At 42.3% G+C, this 18,521-nt stretch overlaps 1 protein-coding gene and 1 long non-coding RNA gene across 2 annotated transcripts in view; both read left to right on the top strand.

The window, feature by feature from the left end:
• The first annotated feature begins 3,041 nt into the window (after positions 1–3,041).
• Positions 3,042–18,521, top strand: part of DSCC1 (DNA replication and sister chromatid cohesion 1) — a 20,042-nt gene continuing 4,562 nt past the window's right edge. Inside the window, exons 1-6 of the mRNA XM_017530662.2 lie at positions 3,042–3,468; positions 12,495–12,663; positions 15,191–15,325; positions 16,061–16,151; positions 17,687–17,825; positions 18,467–18,519. Of these exons, the coding sequence (XP_017386151.2) occupies positions 3,329–3,468; positions 12,495–12,663; positions 15,191–15,325; positions 16,061–16,151; positions 17,687–17,825; positions 18,467–18,519 (727 nt within the window). The 5' untranslated portion in view covers positions 3,042–3,328. The remainder of the gene's footprint in view (positions 3,469–12,494; positions 12,664–15,190; positions 15,326–16,060; positions 16,152–17,686; positions 17,826–18,466; positions 18,520–18,521) is intronic.
• Positions 8,239–9,889, top strand: LOC108305934. Its single transcript, XR_001825948.2, has 2 exons — positions 8,239–8,339; positions 9,523–9,889. It is a non-coding gene; the product is annotated as an uncharacterized LOC108305934 (long non-coding RNA).

Genomic DNA, 18,521 nt, shown 5'->3' with positions numbered 1-18,521 from the left:
GAGACAGGGTTTTACTATGTTGACCAGGATGGTCTCGATCTCTTGACCTCGTGATCCACCCGCCTCGGCCTCCCAAAGTGCTGGGATTACAGGCATGAGCCACTGCGCCCGGCCCCCATTTTCTTTATCTTTCTAAAACCAAATATCTGATCTTGAAACTTACATGTCTGTATAAGAAAATATAAAAAGTAGATTTTCAAAATATAGAACAGGCCAGGCACTGTAGCTCATCCCTGTAATTTCTGCACTTGGGGGAGGCTGAGACGGGCAGATCACTTGAGTCCCAGAGTTCAAGACCAGCCTGGCCAACATGGTGAAACTGTCCCTAGAAAAAATACAAAAATTAGCCAGGCATGGTGGTGCCCTCGCCTGTAGTCCCAGCTACTTGGAAGGCTGAGGTGAAAAGATAGTTTGAGCCTGGAAGGCAGAAGTTACAGTGAGCTGAGATGGAGCCACTGCACTCAAGCCTGAGCAAAAGAGTGAGACCCTGAATCAAAAGAAAGAAAACAACAAGAAAAGAAATAAAAGAAGAAAAGAAAAAAAAAATCTGGGGTAGGGGTAAGGGTGAGGGGATCTTATCAAGGAAATCATATAATAAAGCTTCCCAGAACTAAAGAATAATGTAAGTTTCCAGATTGAGGGAGTCTGGCACAGCCCTGAAGAGAAGTATGAAGAAACCATTAGCAGCTCCAGCCCCCTGCTGCTACACAGAAATATGAGTCCCATGTTGAGAGATATCCTGATTTTTTCAAAAAGAAGAAAAATCAAAATGTTAATGAAAACACTTCTAATTTATAAATGGGCCAGGCACGGTGGCTCACACCTGTAATCCCAGCATTTTAGGAGGCCGAGGTGGGCGGATCACCATCACCTGAGGTCAGGAGTTTGAGACCAGCCTGGCCAACATGGCAAAAACCCGTCTTTACTAAAATTAGAAAAATTAGCTGGGCATGGGGACTCAGCCTGTAATTCCCAGCTACTTGGGAGGCTGAGGCACGAGAATCACTTGAACCCAGGAGGTGGAAGTTGCAATGAGGTGAGATTGTGCCACTGCACTCCAATTTGGGTGACAGAGCAAGACTCCACCTCACATAATAATAATGTGTAAATGATGGCTGAAATTAAACACACCTGGCCACACAAGCATCAAAGTAGGGAAGGATGGGGCCACATGTAGGTTAGGCTATGGTGTATATGAAGAGTACTTGGGGCCGTGAAGTCTGCAAAGGCAGAATGACACAGAGCACAGAAAGCCAGAAGCCAGGGGAGGTTTGAGTATGAGATTTGACAGGAGAGGGAGGGGTTGATGACCTGAGAGCAGAGTGCAATGTCACCGGAGACCTTAATGTTGGGAAAATTAATCTGACTGTGGTATAGAGATGGATGGGCAGTGGGAAGGGGGATGAAAAGCAAGAAAATCCGTTAGAAAGTCACAGTAATAAAAAGGAGGACCTACGCCAAGGCAGAATTTTCAGTTTTTGGAATGCCTGGAAGTCACTGTGCTCTGTATTGAATAAAAAAGAAGGGAATGAAGAAGGGAGGAAAAATAAAGAAAAAAAGTTCATGTGTGATTCTATAATATAAACTATGATTTAGTAAATAAAATTCCCTTTTTGTGCCATGAAACACAATATGAGCAATATAATCAACAGTACATTGTCCTTGAGACCAGAATCAATTTTAGCTGATTCTGTTCTCATGAACAGACCTTTTGAAATTTATTATAACTGTTCACTTTTTAACTTGATAAAAGAATTTTTTTTCCTGCTACCAGTTGAGTGATTAAGCTAACTTCAAATGGTTTTTGAAAAGGTATAGAAAATTTCTTTAGAAAAACATATTAACATAATTTTAGCGAATGAATTAATAAAAACTATCATTCTATCTTATGAGAGGAACCCAGGTTCAAATCTCTGCCAGAATATCAAATTAATGGCAATAATTTCATATCATATCATTAATTGGAAATTAAATTCGTAATGAATTGATACCTAAAAGCAAAAAGAACTACTGCCATTTATTAAGCAGTCGTGCATTTTAGAATGTAGGTATTATCATCTCCTTTTTTAATTGATAAGGAAGTTGTACTTAGAGAAATGAAGTAAATTGCCTTAGGTCGCAAAGTGCTGAAGAGCGTTGGAATTCCCAGGCATGCCTGTCTGATGTGAATGTCAGGTTTCTACACTACACTGCTTCTAGTTGTAGGGAATGTTTCCTATTTAATAGAGCAACTACAACGGTTCTCTTCAACAATAAATTCTCATCCGGCAACTTTCACATTCAGGATTTCATCCCGCCAAACTCCTATGCATTCAGATGTTTTAAAAGCGGTTAGTGGGGCTGGGGGCAGTGGCTCATGCTTCCTGTAATCCCAGCACTTTGGGAGGCAGAGGCGGGTGGATCTCAAGGTCAGGAGTTCGAGACCAGCCTGACCAACATGGTGAAACCCTGTCTCTACTAAAAATACAAACATTAGCTGTATGTAACCTCCACCTCCCAGGTTCAAGTGATTCTCTTGCCTGGGGCTAAGGCAGGAGAATCGCTTCAACCCGGGAGATGGAGGTTGCAGTGAGCTGAGATCGTGCCACTGCACTCCAGCCTGGCAACAGAGCGAGACTCCATCTCAAAAATAAATAAATAAATAAATAAAAATAAAAGAAAGAAGTGAGATACTGCTTCCGACTCAACCCTGGCCCGCGCTCCCGAACATGGGTTATTTGCACGAAACCCCGCAGGAAGCTTTTAGAGCCACAGTCGCTTAGGCTGGAGTCAGACTTTATCACCTCCTGGCTCTGCCATCACCAGCAAGGAGCCTGTTTCCTCATTGGCAAAAGGGAATGACCAAGGGCCCACCTTACAGGGTTGTGGCAACGGGATTATGGAATTATACAAGCCAAGTGGTTACCACAGGGCCCGCCACTGGCGGAAGATGAGATAACGTGGATGGAGACGAAAGCAGAGCGTCGGCTGCTGGGAACCAGGGCTGGAGGCGGGGATGGGGGGCGGGCAAGGGCGCAGCGGAAAGGGTGGGCGAGGGATCCGTGTCCCACCCCGCCGGGTCGCAGCTCGGCTCCTGCGAGCTTCCGCCGAGACCGCCCCCCGGGAAGCCGTGTTTCCTTCCTGCAGTGGCGGCCCCGCGTGGGGCACGGAGGGGCTGGCGCGCCCAGAGGCTGCAGGCCTTCCCGAGGGCGCGCCCGCAGCGCGCCCCGCCCCGGAAACACGTCCCCTCCGCCTCGGCGCGCTTTCCAAACACTCGGGTGTCCTCGCTTCCCGCTGCTTAGGGAGCTTCGTTCTTGCCCGCCAAACCCGCAGCCACCTGGGCGCTGCGATGAAGCGGACCCGCGAGGAGGTGGATGCCACGCTGCTGATCGCTGCGCGCTGCCTGAGCTTCGGCCCGCCGGCCAGCGGCGACTTCTGCCTGCTGCAGCTGGAGCCCAAGCTGTGCCAGCAGCTGGAGGATGGACACAGGTGAGCCCTGGACACGCCGCGCCTCCAGCCTCGGGCCGGCCACGTTATGGTCTCAGCGGGGAAACTCGGGATGAGGAAACAGGACCAGAGGGATGCACTGATTTTTTTTTTTGGCGGGAGCTCGTAACAAGCTGCCTTTTCCCTAGGAGTCCACGCCTCCGGTGGACCGTCCAGTTAGCTGCATTGCGGTGACGAGTAGCACTGGTCCAGCTGACCGTGGAGGCGTGTGTCAGCGGCAGCAGGTCAGGAAATACTAATACAACCCCATGAAGTGTTGTAAGAGTTACTGGTGATTACAGGGACTCTACAGAACACCTGCCATTCTACCTGAAAATACAATTGTGATATCCAATATTTATAGAGCTCTTGCCTTCCACTTACATTTATTTTACTCAGATAATAGGAAGTGCTGAGTTGGGTGAGACCTCCACCCACCCCAAAGCAAACTTTCTTGGAGTCACTCAGCAGGGATCTGAAGCTGTTTCTAATTCCTGGTCAGATACAGACTTGCTGCAAGATCATTGATTAAAAGTCCAAGTTGAGGTAGTTTTTTAAAGGCAGTCTTGAGAAGTCTAGAGAGTCGTATCCCTCCACACTGTGCAGTCCCAACTCTTGCAAAATGGGAAGCTCCAGCTTGATTGTCTGCACAACTGGTCCTCAGACACCTATATTTTATTAGGCGATTCTTTCTCTTTTTTTTTTTTTTGAGATAGAGTCTTGCTCTGTCACCAGGCTGGAGTGCAGTGGTACTATCTCAGCACACTGCAACCTCCGATTCTGCCTCGGTCTCCCAAGTAGCTGGGAATACAGGCACGCGCCACCATGCCTCGCTAATTTTTGTATTTTTAGTAGAGATGGAGTTTCACCATGTTGGCCAGGATGGTCTTGAACTCCTGACCTTGTGATCCGCCCACCTCAGCCTCCCAAAGTGCTGGGATTACAGGCATGAGCCACTGTGCCTGGTGTTCTTTTTTTCTTAATGGAATCCTTTAGGCTTTGAATTTTTGTACTTTGCCCACCAAAGAGTGGTACAGTAAGCTGGCCATTCTTCAGACACCTACTATATACCTCAAAGTATCTTTAACAGAACTGAAAGAATGTCGCTCCTCTGTTTCCTTCTCAGCTCAGTTGGCGGAGAGTTGAGAACTGAGGTGTGAGGATTTTCTCTCAGTCCAGTTCTAGTTCATCCACCTGGCAAAAAAAAAAAAAAAAACGAACAGGATCTGGTAATGTGTGTTTTTAATTTTGGGGTGTGGGAAGGGATGAAATAAAATGTTTCAATGTGGGGATAGTACAGTTAGAAGTAAATGTTAAATACTAGGTACTTTGGGCCTATTAAGTATTATTGGCACTGGAAGTCTAAAAAAACCTTTTATTCTTTTCACTTAAATGAAGACAGTAAAACATAAATACATAGTCTGCTGTTTCAGGTTTCTTATTATTTTTTCAAAAGAAACAAGTTGTGCACAGGAGAGCTAAATGCTTTACAAACAAGGAAAATGGCTAAAATCAACTCCCTTGCTTTTCCTCCTCTTCACCTTCATCCTTTTCCTCTTCCTTCTTTTTTTTTTTTTTTTTTTTTTTTCCTGAGACGTAGTCTCCCTCTGTAGCCCAGGCTACAGTGCAGTGGTGTGAGCTCAGCTCACTGCAACCTCCTCCTCCCAGGTCCTGGTTCAAGCAATTCTCCTGCCTCAGCTTCCTGAGTAGCTGGGACTACAGGTACGCGCCACCATGCTCAGCTAATTTTTGTATTTTTAATAGAGATGGGGTTTTACCATGTTGGCCAAGCTGGTCTTGAACTCCTGACCTCGTGATCTGCCCGCCTCGGCCTCCCAAAGTGTTGGGATTACAGGTGTGAGTCACTGCGCCCTCTTTCTTCTTTTCTGTCTTTTCTTTGGGGAGAGGGTGGTGGGAACATGGTCTCACTGTCCACCAGGCTGGAGTAGAGTGGCATGATTACGGCTCACTGCATGATGGTGCTGTAGCAGAAGCGGTGGGGAACAAACCTCTTGAACACCAAATTGAGGAAGGAAGTGGCTTTTATTCAGCCAGGAGCCGCGGTGGGCAACAGCCTCATTCACCGATCTCCCTGAGCTGCACCTTTTCTCCCCTTTTATAGGCTTACAACACTAAAGGGGAAACTGAGGCAGAACTATGTCACTGTCCACTTGCTGGACATCCGACCTTACAATCTTTTGGCTTCATTGATTTGCTAATTCATATGCAGCCTGAGTGGAGACCAACAAGGGAAAGGGGGCTTACAGAGACAAGGCAATAGCAAGAAGCTGTTTGTTGGCAGAGGTATTTCCAGTAGGAAGCCTGGCCCGTGGAGACATGCGGGTGTGAACCAGTGGTGGGCTCCAGCCGGCAGGGATAACATTCATTTGTAGCTCTTTCAAGGTTAACGGATAGCAGAGATGCTGAGAACTAAAGAGGGAGTCATTTTCCCAGCTTTTTGGTATTTTATTTTCTTTATTTTCTTTCTTCACTCTCCTTTCCATCTGGAAGTCTGGGAGAGAAAGAGGTGAAATTGAAGGAGGCGAGAGGGTCTCCCTTCTCAGTGCCACTGCTACTTGGGCTCAGGTGATCCTCCCACCAGCCTCCTGAGTAGCTGGGACTTCAGGTGTACACAACCACGCCCAGCTAACTTTTAAGTTTTTTCTTCTGTAGAGATGGGGTCTTGTTATGTTGCCCAGGCTGGTCTCAAACTCCTGGTCTCATGCGATCTTCTGGCCTCAGCCTCCTAAAGTGCTAGGATTACAGGCATGAGCCACTGCGTCCTTGCCTTTCTTCAGCCGTGACAAAATCCCTTTGTCAAGGTCTTATTTTGTCCACGCTGTAAACATATCCTTTTCATGGTTTTCATTCAGCAATGCATCCTTTTTTTTCATAAGGTCCCAAGTCTTTTTGCAACACAAATTATGGTTAGGCCAGGATGTGCTCCTTTGATTGTGAGGGAATACTCAAGGATGACGCTCGGGTGGGTACCAGGAGCAGCAGCTTGGCCATCCTTGGGGATCTTGTTAGAAATACGGGACCCTGGGTCCCATCCCAGACCCACTGAACCCCACTCTGCTTTTGAACAACATTCTCTCAGATGCCTATGCGTAAGTTTAAGAAGTACGGCTTTAGCATGTTGTAGAAAATTGTGGCAGCTTGACTGAAGCTTCTGGATGCTTCCTTTTGTGCTCTTCCCAGCAGTTTGCACGACGATGCCATGTAGTGCCATTTGGCCTCTTGGCCTCTGTGTATCTGTCTTGCCCATCTTTATTTTTCCTTAATGAGGCTCCAGGGCGTCGGGGTCCCTGTGGCTCTCAGTTGGTCCAGAGCTTGCTGCATGGAATCCATCATTGTGCCAGCCGGGGGCAGAGGCAGCATCGAAACTTAATTCTAGAGTTCCTGTCGGGCAGAGAGCGCACAGAGACGCAGAGCACAGAGAGTTCCCCCAGGGCCCTCCAGGCCCTCTGGCCCAGGCGCCGGTGAGCTGGGGGACCCTGGGCCGGCGGGTGAGCTGGGGGGCCCTGGGACAGGCCAGGCCCTCTGTCCTGAAGACACCGGAGGCCTCCGCTGTGGCTGCCCACTGGCCAAGCCCAGGCCTTCAAGCCGTGGCGAACCTCTCTTCCCCACCCCACCTCGATGACTGATGGCAGCGGCGGCCTCTCCCAGCCTGAACTGGCCGCCTGGTATCCCGGCCCGAGCCTGCCGGGCCCCCACTGAGCTGCTGGGACGCAGCACATTTGGGTGGCGGTGGGAGTGGCAGGCCAGGAAACATGGCAGCCACTCGAACGCCGCGTGGCAGAGGTCATTAGGTCACAGATGGCCCGGGAAGGCAGGCTCGGCCACCTCTGGGCCACGGAGCTGCGCAGATGCAGGTCCCGGTGACCACTCTGTCCCCATCGGGCGAGACCTGCCTAGTCCTGATGACAACGGACAAAGGCCTTAACGGGCCTGGGAGGTGAGCGAAGTTCCGAACGTCGATGGGTGGAATGGTTAGTCGCCATCGGGATGGTTGGTCTTCGTTCTACCAAACTTTGCTGTCGGAAGAGAGAAACGGCAGAATGACAGGCCATGTTTGGCCCGCTGGTGATGCCCACCACCCTCTGGGAAGAGTTACTGGCCGTTTATGGAAGGCCTGTGTATGTAATATGAAAAAGCTGCTCTCAACTCCACCCCAACCTTTTAATAGAAAACATTTGTCACATCTAGCCCTTCTAGATGTAAAGAGGTTGCCAACATATGATAGAGTTAGAAAATCACACATCTTGTAAATTTTCGTTTGTTTAAAAGAAATCATAGAAAATACATGTCTTCTGGAGATGACCTTTGGAAATGGAGCTGTCAGGTGGCCTCTGGAAGTGATAGTCCACGTTTGTTCAGTGGGTTAGATGACATGGAGCTGGAAGACCTGAGAAGTAGGAAAAGGTTCTATGCTAGACTGGTCACATTTAGAAGACATTTTCATATTCTAGCCATTGTTTTGTGTGCATTTTATTCCTCAGTCCTGTATATATAGTTGACAATGCTAAACTTTTTTGAAATGTCTGTTCTTTTTAGATGTTCTGAAGTGCGTGATATATGTTAAAATTAGAGATAGTAAAATCACATTTTGTAAATATCTTTTTGTTATAATTCATAGGAAATGTTTTTGGGGAGGGAAATGGCCGAATCACCTGTTGGGTAATACTTACTGTGTGGTTAGCTGGGGCGGGAGGGGCGGGCAGGAAGGTGCAGAGAGCTCTACGCCACCCTGCTTACAACGAGGCCAATGAATCATCTCCGTGCATTTTGTTTTACTTACCCGTGTATATGGTGTACATAAAGGACAAACGAGGCCTAATTTACAACATCTAGTCTTTCTAGATGTTAAAGAGGTTGCGTAGAGCTAGTAAACTAATGTTTTGTACATTTTGTTTTACAAGTTTAGGAAAGGTTGTCTTCTGAAAATTTGAGCATTCTTGCCCACTGAGTTGATGGAGATGGGAAGGGTTCTAGGCCAGAATGTTCACATTTGGAAGACTCTTTCAAATTTTCACTGTTGTTACATGTTTACAGTTTATTCAAGACTGCTGTGTACATAGTGGACAAATTCCTTATTTGAAACATCTAGTCTAGCTAGACGTTTAGAAGTGCCCAATGTATGTTAAATGTAGAGGTAGTAAAATACCACTTTGTAAATATCTTTTTGCTAAAATTCATAAGAAATACTTTTGGAAATTGAATTGTGAAGCCACCTTTGTGAACAGGATAGTACTGTCTATACTTGTTCAATGGTTTACAGGAGGTAGGAGGGGAGAAATTGCAAAAGGCAATATACTAGTATGTTCATACGTGGGCATTTTCAGACACCATTTTTCTGTATGTTTTGTGCATTTTGTTTTGCTCTGTATACAGTGTATGTAATGGACAATGAGACCTAATTTTTCAACATCTAGTCTCTAGATGTTAAAGAGGTTGACAGTGTTATGACAAACTATTTAGGAAAATCAGCATATTTTGTACACTTTGTGTTGAAATTCATAGGAAAACTCGTCTTCTGTAAATGACTTTTGCAGAGAAATTTGTTCAGCCATCTCTAAGCATTACACCTGTCTGTATTTGTCCACTGGATGGAAGGCAGAGAAGGAAGAGAGAAGGGAATGATTCAAGGCTAAAATGGTCACATGTAGAAGATACCTCAGATGATAACCATGGTTATGTGTGTGCAATTTTGGTTACCAGTGCTGTGTACGTGTTGGACAAGTTATGTGAAGTATCTAGTCTTTCTAGATAGTTGGAAGTACTTGATGTATTTAAAAGTAGTAGCAGAATAATACTTTTTGTAAATAGTTTTTAAAAACTGATGGGAAATGCTGTTGGGAAGTGGAATTGTTTGAACCACCTGGGAGGTGGGAGGGAAAAAATTGCAAAAGGTGTTTTGCCACTGTTTGTTAGAAAATTTCACTTAATCCATTGCCTATATGTTGCATGCATTTCATTTAACTTTTCTATACTGTATATATTGTATATATACTGGACAAGTGAGTCCCAATTTTATAATATCTAGTCTCTAAAGAGGTTGCCAATGTATGACAGAAGTAGAGTTAGTAAACTAACACATTGTGTACACTTTCTTAAAATTCATAGAAAGGCTGTCTTCTGAAAAAGACTTTCGGAAGTGAAATTACATCAGCTTTAAGTGACACATGTGCCTATATCCACCACGTTGGTGGTGGAGAGGAGCTGGAACTAATGAACAGTTCTAGACCAGAATGTTCTTATTTAGAAGACACTTTACAGATATAACCATTGCTACTTGTGTGCAGTTTATTCAACACTACTGTATATATAGTGGACAAACTTTAAGTCCTAATTTGAAACATCTAGTCTTTCTAGATGTTTAGAAGTGCACAAAAAATGTTAAAAGTAGAGGTAGTAAATAACACATTTTGTAGCTATCCTTTTGATATGAAGTATCGTCTTTTGGAAATTGATCAATTCTCTGAGCAGTAGACATTAAGATATTTGTGCAATTTTGGGGGAAGGAGGAGTGCAAGGGGCTTTCTGCCAATGTGTTTATGATGAGGCACATTTGCCATTGTCCCTTACATCTGCATTTTCATTTACTGTGCTGTATATACAGTGTATTATAAGCGGACGTAAGACTCCTACTATACATGTAGTCAATGTTAAAGAGGTTGCCAGTGTATAACAGAAGTAGAATTAGTAAACTCATACATTGAGTACACTTTGTGTTAGATATCATAGAGAAGTCTTCTTAAAAACAGATGTGAAATTGTTAAAATCCTCTCAGCATTACAGTTGGCTGTAATTGATAGTTTTTCCATGGGGTTGACAGAGGTCGGAAAGGGAAGGGGGTTCTAGGCCAGAATGTTCCCATTACGGTCCGTGTTATGTATATATACCATTTATTCAATGCTACTGTGTGTATAATGGAAAAGTTAAGTCCAGATTGAAACATCTAGTCTTTCTAGGTGTTTAAAAGGGCACCACATAGGTTAAAAGTAGAGGGCTAAAGTAACACCCCTCTAAGCATTTGTTTTCATTACTTCCTGGGAGTGATGGGTTGCATTTGGGAATGGAATTGTTAAAACTTGATGTTTAGGAGCTTATGCTGACTATTCATTGGGTGGCATTGGGTGGGGTAGGAGGAGGTATGCAGGGAAAAGGGTTCTGTGACCCTGAGATTAGTTCAGCTGGTCTAACCATTGTTTTATATGTGTATTTTAGTTAATATTGTGTATTAAAGAATAAACAAGTTTTAAAGCTCAAAGTATGCTAAAAATAGATGTAGTAAATCAGTGCCTTTATGAATGTCCTTTTGTTAGTTTTTAGGAAGGCCTGTCTTCTGGGAGTGAGCTTTATAGTCCACCTCTTGGAGCTAGACGTCCTACACTTGGTCACTGGGGATGGTGGAAGGGGGTGAAGGGAAGGGCTCTTTGCTAGTATCTCTATATCTAGAAGATGGTTTTAGATGATAAGCACAGGTCTGTATGAGCATTTTTAGTAAAGTGCCTGTGTTTATTGTGGACAAAGTTCATTATTTTGCAACATCTAAGCTTTATGAATGTCTGGGGTGACAACGTAGGATAAAAACTAGAGTTAATGAATTAGCCAGTTTGTAAATACCTTCGTTATAATTGATAGAAAGGATGCATCTTCGACATGGAATTGTTAAACCACCTCTGAGCAGTCTATGTCAGGACTTGTTCGTTAGGTTGGCAGCAGAGGGGCAGAATGAAGTATAAAGGGAGAGATGTGTGCAGATGTGTCCAGTGTCCGCATGTGTCCATATTTATGTTTTGATGATAGCCATTGATGTATGCATCCTCTTTTGGCTGTACTATAGGGATACATTAAGTACTTCAATGGAAATATACCTTGCTAATATTTTAATGGTATAGATCTGCTAATGAATTCTCTTAGAAACATGCTTAGTGTATTCTGTATACCGTAAGGGTGGCCGAGAGAAAGGAGAATAGACCCAAAGTCAGGCAAGCAAGTTTTATTAATCTGCTGGGCTGCTCTGTAACAATCAGAGGAGGCAGCCCTGAGCTTACAAAACGGGGGTTTATATGGGGTGAGAGGGGAATAAGGGAGTTTCAGGACTGAGGTAAGCTATCCGCTGGTACCAGACACAGAGATCGTTTGTCAACTTGTAACAGAACTATGATACATTATCCTGTGACTTTTGTGGTGGGGTTTTGTTTAAAAAGAGAAACCAGGATTCTTTTACAGATATGTGTCAAACAGGAATTTACAAGTATGGATACAAACATTTGTTTTCCCTGTCCTCCTTCCAGCTGCCGGGATGGCTGTAATCAGGCTTTGCTTAATTGTAGCACATCTGGCAGCCTTGATGTGGTGCCTTGGTAGGGGTTCAGGAATGCAGCTCCAGAGCAATCAGAGTGTGGGGAAGGGGTCAGCTTACGCAGAAGGGGTTTTCTGAGGCAGCTTGTCCCTAACATATACTTAGTGTATTCTGTTACTGTATGTTTCATTTTAAATTGAGCATTAAGAGAATGTAGTATTTAAATTGGAACTCTGCCAATGCTTTTTTCTAGAGGCGTGTTGCCATTTTTGTCTTCTATGAAATTTTCATCCCAAGACAGGGAGGATTACATTTTTTTTTAACAGATTGAGTTGGTGTAGTGTATTCTTGGTTATCAAAATACTCATATAACTTTGGGATTTTGAATTGGTAAATATTCATGACCTGAAAAATCATGATACATACTGTACGATCTCAGTCCCATAAAATTGGATGTTGTGCCTACACACTCACAGGACCTTGAAGAACTTGTCAAACTATAAACTGTTTGTGATGGTGAGTGACTTTGTTCTTTGCTTCTTGTGTTTTTCAGTTTCCTCTAACGCACTTAACTTTTTAAAAATAAAGGTTATTTTAAAAACTTAGAAAAGGACTTAATTCTAAGTTCTGTAAGCCTAGAGAGTTTGACAACTGTTTATAATGAAAATGACTAGTGGAGTGTCAATAAACCGTATATTTTCCCCCCATTTTGCTACAGTCTGGTGATTCGTGGTGATAAAGACGAGCAAGCTGTGCTGTGCAGTAAGGACAAAACATACGACTTGAAGAGAGCAGACACTTCCAATGTGCTGCTTTTCATTCCTGGTTGTAAAACTCCAGACCAGCTGAAGAAGGAAGAGGCGCACTGTAACATTATTCACACTGAGGTGCTCTGTTCTATACTCTGATTTATAGCAGTCTAAGAATGAAAACAGACGTGGTAATCTGGTCTTTAGTGAAAAACTTTAGGTGTAAAATCTATAATAAGGGAGAATCAAGAAGTTCTTTAAAGAAATTTGACTTTCTCAGCATTATTATGATTATTATTGCTTTTTTGTTGGAGTCTTGTGAACTTGTCTGTTTTTTCCCGTTTTGATTTTCAAGTCCCAGACAATTTGACCTTTTTTCTGTAATGTGCAGTTTGTTATTTAGTTACTCATTCTAAAACTTCTACCTATTTTTAGTAGATTTTTGCTGTGGATGTGTTTAGAAAGGAGACTCCTTCAAACCATAACTGGTTCATTTAGTAATATTTATGAGGTGGAGAAATGAAAAAATTTGGGCCAGCTGTGGTGGCACATATCTGTCATCCTGGCACTTTGGGAAGCCAAGACAGGTGGATTTCCTGAGCTCGGGAGTTTGAGACCAGCCTGGGCAACATGGTGAAACCCCGTCTCTACCAAAATACAAAATATTAGCCGGGCATGGTGGTGTGCGCCTGTAGTCCCAGCTACTTGGGAGGCTGAGGCAGGAGAACTGCTTGAACCCAGGAGGCGGAGGTTGCAGTGAGCTGAGATCATTACACTACACTCCATCCTGGGCAACAGAGCTAGACTCTGTCCCCAAAAAAAAAAAAAAGAAATAAAGAAATTTGAGTTTTTGAATGAAGTGTGTTTCTTAGCTATGAGGCTGGTTTAGTTCATTAATATCGGTAGCCAACTATAACAAATTTTTAATTATTTTGGAGAATACTGATGGTGGTAACCAAACAAGTCTCTATTCTGTCCAAGTTGTTACACATATAACAATGCAGCCATAGCCCTTATTTCTTTGAGAATGACTTTAAGCCAACTATATCCTTAAATAGAGAATTGGAGAGGAAAGAAGGGAAAATGCTGGAAAGTTTCAGTGATTCATGTAATGTTACTAGAACAGAGGAACTTCCAGTAAATATTCTACGTTGGGTTTTGTAGAGTTTTTTTTAAGTCTTTCGTTGTAATTAACTAAAAATATTGGCAGTTCATCCTTTTGTAAAAAAGTAATGTTATTTTTTCATCACTTACCTGTTCTGTAGGTGCTTTTGTGAGGGCATAATAATACCTATGGGAATCTTTGAGCTCTTGCTTGTTATGAAAATTCTATGTCCTGAGATTGGCTAAAATGTAGATCCACTAACCAAAGGTGTAATCCGTGATTGAACCTTAGGTGCTTAAAGGGGTTAGATAAGAAATAGGCTGGGGTTGATAAATGGTGGTAGATAGCCAGGAATAACAGAGTGGTTGGATCTACAGCAAATTGGAAAGCACAATCTGCATGTAGGTAGATGCCACTACTCAGCTGACTTGTGGGAAAGTAGGCCTAGCATTGCTCGACTTTTGATTTTTTTTTTTTTTCCAAGTAATTACTGAAATTTAGATTTTTGGGGTGAAATCTCCTATTTTTTTTTTTTTTTTAATGTTGGCATCTAATTGAAACACTATGCCAAAACTCCCCAGTACGCAAAAGCATACCACAACATCTGTGTATTGGATGTAGCCAGAGGGCTGCCATTTTTTTGTTTTGCTTTTTTTTTTTCTGAGGCTCTCATACAACAGCAAACCACTTTTAACTATGGATAAAATCAGTCTGTCTGATTTGGTCCTTAAGCTCTTCTTTTGAAGGCCTTAGATACAGCAACATCTCCTTTGGGTTCTAGGCCTCATCTTGTCAATAAAGCCTTATCCTAGTTTGAAAGTAGAAGCATCCCCTGTCCTTCCATTTCAGAGTTAGAGGGCATCCCACAGATAATCCAGCTTAGCCTCTTTTTTCCTTTTATGAAACACTTATTGGGCATCTACTCCATGCTAGGAACTAGGCAAGTCCTGTATGTACAGGCAGGGATAACAGATATTCATCCATGCTCTAGCTTCTATCAACTGGATTTTGAGTGGTAGGCCTCTCACGATTTCACAAATCCAACAATGGAATTAGCTGCAGTTCTAAACAGTAGTAATGTCTTGGGTTAATCAGGAATCTCTGTCCCTTAACTTCTGCCTCATTTTGACATGAGCAACACAAGGGTACATCCTCTTTGCTTTAAAATCCCTATTTAAAGACTATGATAATACCTTTTCTCTTTTTTTTTCCTCTTTTTTGTGTCTTAAGTATATCCATTTTTAGTTGTTTCCACCTGGTTTGCAGAATTGTCACCATCCTGATCATTTTTTCTGGGGCATAACTCTAGTTTTCAGAGTACATTTGAGATTCTTACAGTCTTGGCAGTGTCTTATTAATGGGATTTGAAAAGATGTTCTTGAGGATGCCCATCCATCTAGTGGAGATGGTTGGATAAATACCTTCCTGATACAAAGCAGAATACCTTGGGGCTTCCTTTTCTCCATACTTGTTGAGGGGGCAGATTGATTAGCTGGAATTTTGTACGAAATTTTCTTTTAGAATGGCCCCTAAAAGTTTGTGATATATTATAATTTCTAGATCTTTGGTTTTTCTAATAATTATTGGGAATTAAGAAGATGTAGACCTAAGTTAAAGAAGCTAAAGAAACTTTTGATGGAAAATCCGTATGAAGGACCTGACAGTCAAAAAGAGAAGGATTCAAATTGCTCAAAAGTAAGACTCTTATTTTTACTTTTTTATTTGAAATTTAAAAACTATAATCAGAGGCACTTAGTGGTCACATTCTTACTTTTTAAAATTTATGTTACATAGCTGTTAAATGCCTGTGTTAAAAGTTACAAAATTCCAAGCATACCCAAAAGCAGGCAGAGCAGTATAATGACCCATGTATTCGACATTCACTTGAACAATTAAGGTCTTGTCAGTCTTGTTTCTTCTATCCCCTTTCTATCCTTCCATCTTTTTTTTCTAGAGTATTTTGAAGCAAATCCTATACATCATAATGCCATGTGTATAGCTAAAAGCTTCCCCTACCCCCTCAGCCCCTGGCAACCACCATTTGACTATCTCTATAAATTTGACTGCTCTTAATACCTCAGATAAGTGAATCATGGTATTTGTCCTTTTGTGGTGATGGTGTTTTGAAGTATAAAAGATTATTATTTTGATGATGTGGCTTGATCTATTTTTTTTTGTTTTTGTTGCTTGGGTTTTTGGTGTCATATTTAATTTTCATATTTTCCAGTGTCATGAAGATTTACCTCTATTTGTTTTATAAGGCATCCATTGATTTTTGTGTAGAAATCATTATACATTAACAAAAGAAACTGAGCTAATGCATAAATATTGCCTTAATCTGTTCTGTGTATTTATTCCCCAAAATTCAGCAAGAAATAAAAAAAAAAATTAATCTTCAAGGATCTTAAAATATTTTTTTCTTTTTTTCAGTATACAACTGAAGATTTGCTTGATCAAATTCAGGCAAGTGAGGAAGAAATAATGATCCAATTACAAGTTCTAAATGCCTGTGAAATTGGAGGTAGCGTTAATACTATTATAACAATTATGAAATTGGGCGTCATAAGGGAGGGAAGTTTTTGGACATCTTCGACCTATTGCATATAGTTTATTTAATATTCCTTTGGGTTTAAGGATGGTGTCATTTGGGCTCAGCGTGATGGCTTACGCCTATAATCCCAGCACTTTGGGAAGCTGAGAGGTGCGGATCACTTGAGGCCAGGAATTTGAGACCAGCCTGGCCAACATGGTGAAACCTCACCTCTACTAAAAATACAAAAATTAGTTGGTTGTGGTGGCATGCACTTGTAATCCTGGCTACTCGGTCAGCTGAGGCATGAGAATCGCTTGAACCCAGGAGGCAGAGAGGTTGCAGTGAGCCAAGGTAGCACCACTGCACTCCAGCCTGGGTGACAGAGTGAGACTCCGTCTCAAAAAAGAATAATAATAGCTTCATTGTTATTTCCAAACTGCTTGGAAGATGTGACTGTGTTTCATTTAGTAATGACTCAACATATTTTTGAACATGTTAGTTTGTATAATAAGCCTGTATAAAAAATATGGGAGCATGTGTTAGGGCATGGGATTGATGGAAAAGCCCTGTGGTATTTTTAGTATTTTGACTGGCCTCTACTCTGGAGTCAGAGCTTTTTTATTTTATTTTATTTTTTGACAGAGTCTCGCTCTGTTATCCAGGCCAGAGTGCAGGTGTGCGATCTCAGCTCACTGCAAACCTACACTTCCCAGATTCAATTGATTCTCCTGCCTCAGCCTCCTGAGTAGCTGGGGTTACAGGTGCATGCCACCATGCCCAGCTAATTTTTGTGTTTTTAGCAGAAACAGAGTTTTCCCATGTTGGCCAGGCTGGTCTTGAACTCCTGACCTCAGGTGATCCACCTGCCTCGGCTTCCCAAAGTGCTGGGATTACAGGTGTGAGCCACACTGCCCATCCCTAAAGCTTTTTTTTTTGAAAGGCAAATCAAACCATATATTTTAATACAGCCCTGTGCAGTATTAACCTGCAGCATGGGGATGGATACAGTTTTCGTAGGGGGATGTGTAGATTACTTCTTGCTCTCTTCCTCAGATTTATATCACACAATTCATTTTTAAAATGTTGCCTTTATGTTTTCAGAGTAAGAATAGAAACATTCTCCCTTAGAAATGGTGGATATATACTTTTCTTTCACTGAGGTAGTGGTTGTGCCATATCAATTATAAAATGGCATTTCACGGCCGGGCATGGTGGCTCATGCCTGTGGTCCCAGCACTTTGGGAGGCTGAGGCAGACAGATTATGTGAGGTCAGGAGTTCAAGACCAGCCTGGCCAACATGGGGAAACCCAGTTTCTACTAAAAATAAAAAATTAGCTAGGCATGGTGGTGCATGCCTGTAGTCCAGCTACTCGAGGCTGAGGTGGGAGAATTGATTGAACCCAGGTGGAGGTTGCAGTGAGCTGAGGTCACACCACTGCACTCCAGCTTGGATGACAGAGTTGAGACCCTGCCTTAAAAAAAAAAAAAGTTATTTGGTAAATATAACTTTTGAAATTTGTAGGTTATTGGAGGATTCTTGAATTTGATTATGAGATGAAACTTCTGAATCATGTAACTCAGCTTGTGGATTCTGAATCATGGTCTTTTAGAAAAGTTCCTTTGAATACATGCCTTCAGGAACTTGGACCATTGGAGCCAGAGTAAGTCTTTTAATTTATTGTCTATCCAGATTTCCTTAAGGAGAAGAGCGTTCTTTTACAGATTGAAATTAAACCCAGTGCATAAACTACAACAATTATATTTTGATATCTTTGAGAAATATTTAAAATTATAGCCAAAGAGGATTTGGGAATTTTGGTCACTGAGTTGAATACATGTGTATTATCTTATTTGTTTTTGGCCATAAAAACGTAAAGAAATAATATGTTTGAGCTATTTTATAATACTAAATGTATGCTGCCGGGCGCAGTGGCTCATGCCTGTAATCCCAGCTACTCGGGAGGCCAAGGCAGGAATCTCTTGAACTCTGGAGGTGAAGGTTGTGGTGAGCTGAGATTGTGCCATTGCACCCCAGCCTGGGCAACAAGAGCGAAACTTTGTCTCAAATGATAATAATAATAAATGTATGCTTACATAATTGATGTTAATATGTTTAGCATGGGGCCTGGCACCTAGTAACTTCCCTGTATAATTTAGTTAGTTCCTAATTTAAATAAAATATTATTTGGTGATCAAAATCCCTTAGTATTTCAAATTTCTTAATTTTGAGTTGGCAATGGGGTTAAAATATAGTGTATAAAAACACTTAGAACTTTTCAAATGTGTGTTTTGAATTTTTCAGGGAAATGATAGAACACTGTCTTAAATGTTATGGGAAGAAATATGTAGATGAAGGT

Source organism: Cebus imitator, unplaced genomic scaffold (genome assembly GCF_001604975.1).
Source record: "Cebus imitator isolate Cc_AM_T3 unplaced genomic scaffold, Cebus_imitator-1.0 Scaffold68, whole genome shotgun sequence".
NCBI classification, from domain to species: Eukaryota; Metazoa; Chordata; class Mammalia; order Primates; family Cebidae; genus Cebus; species Cebus imitator.
Note: the sequence above shows the minus strand (reverse complement) of the source record. Positions and strands in the feature narration are given on the sequence as shown.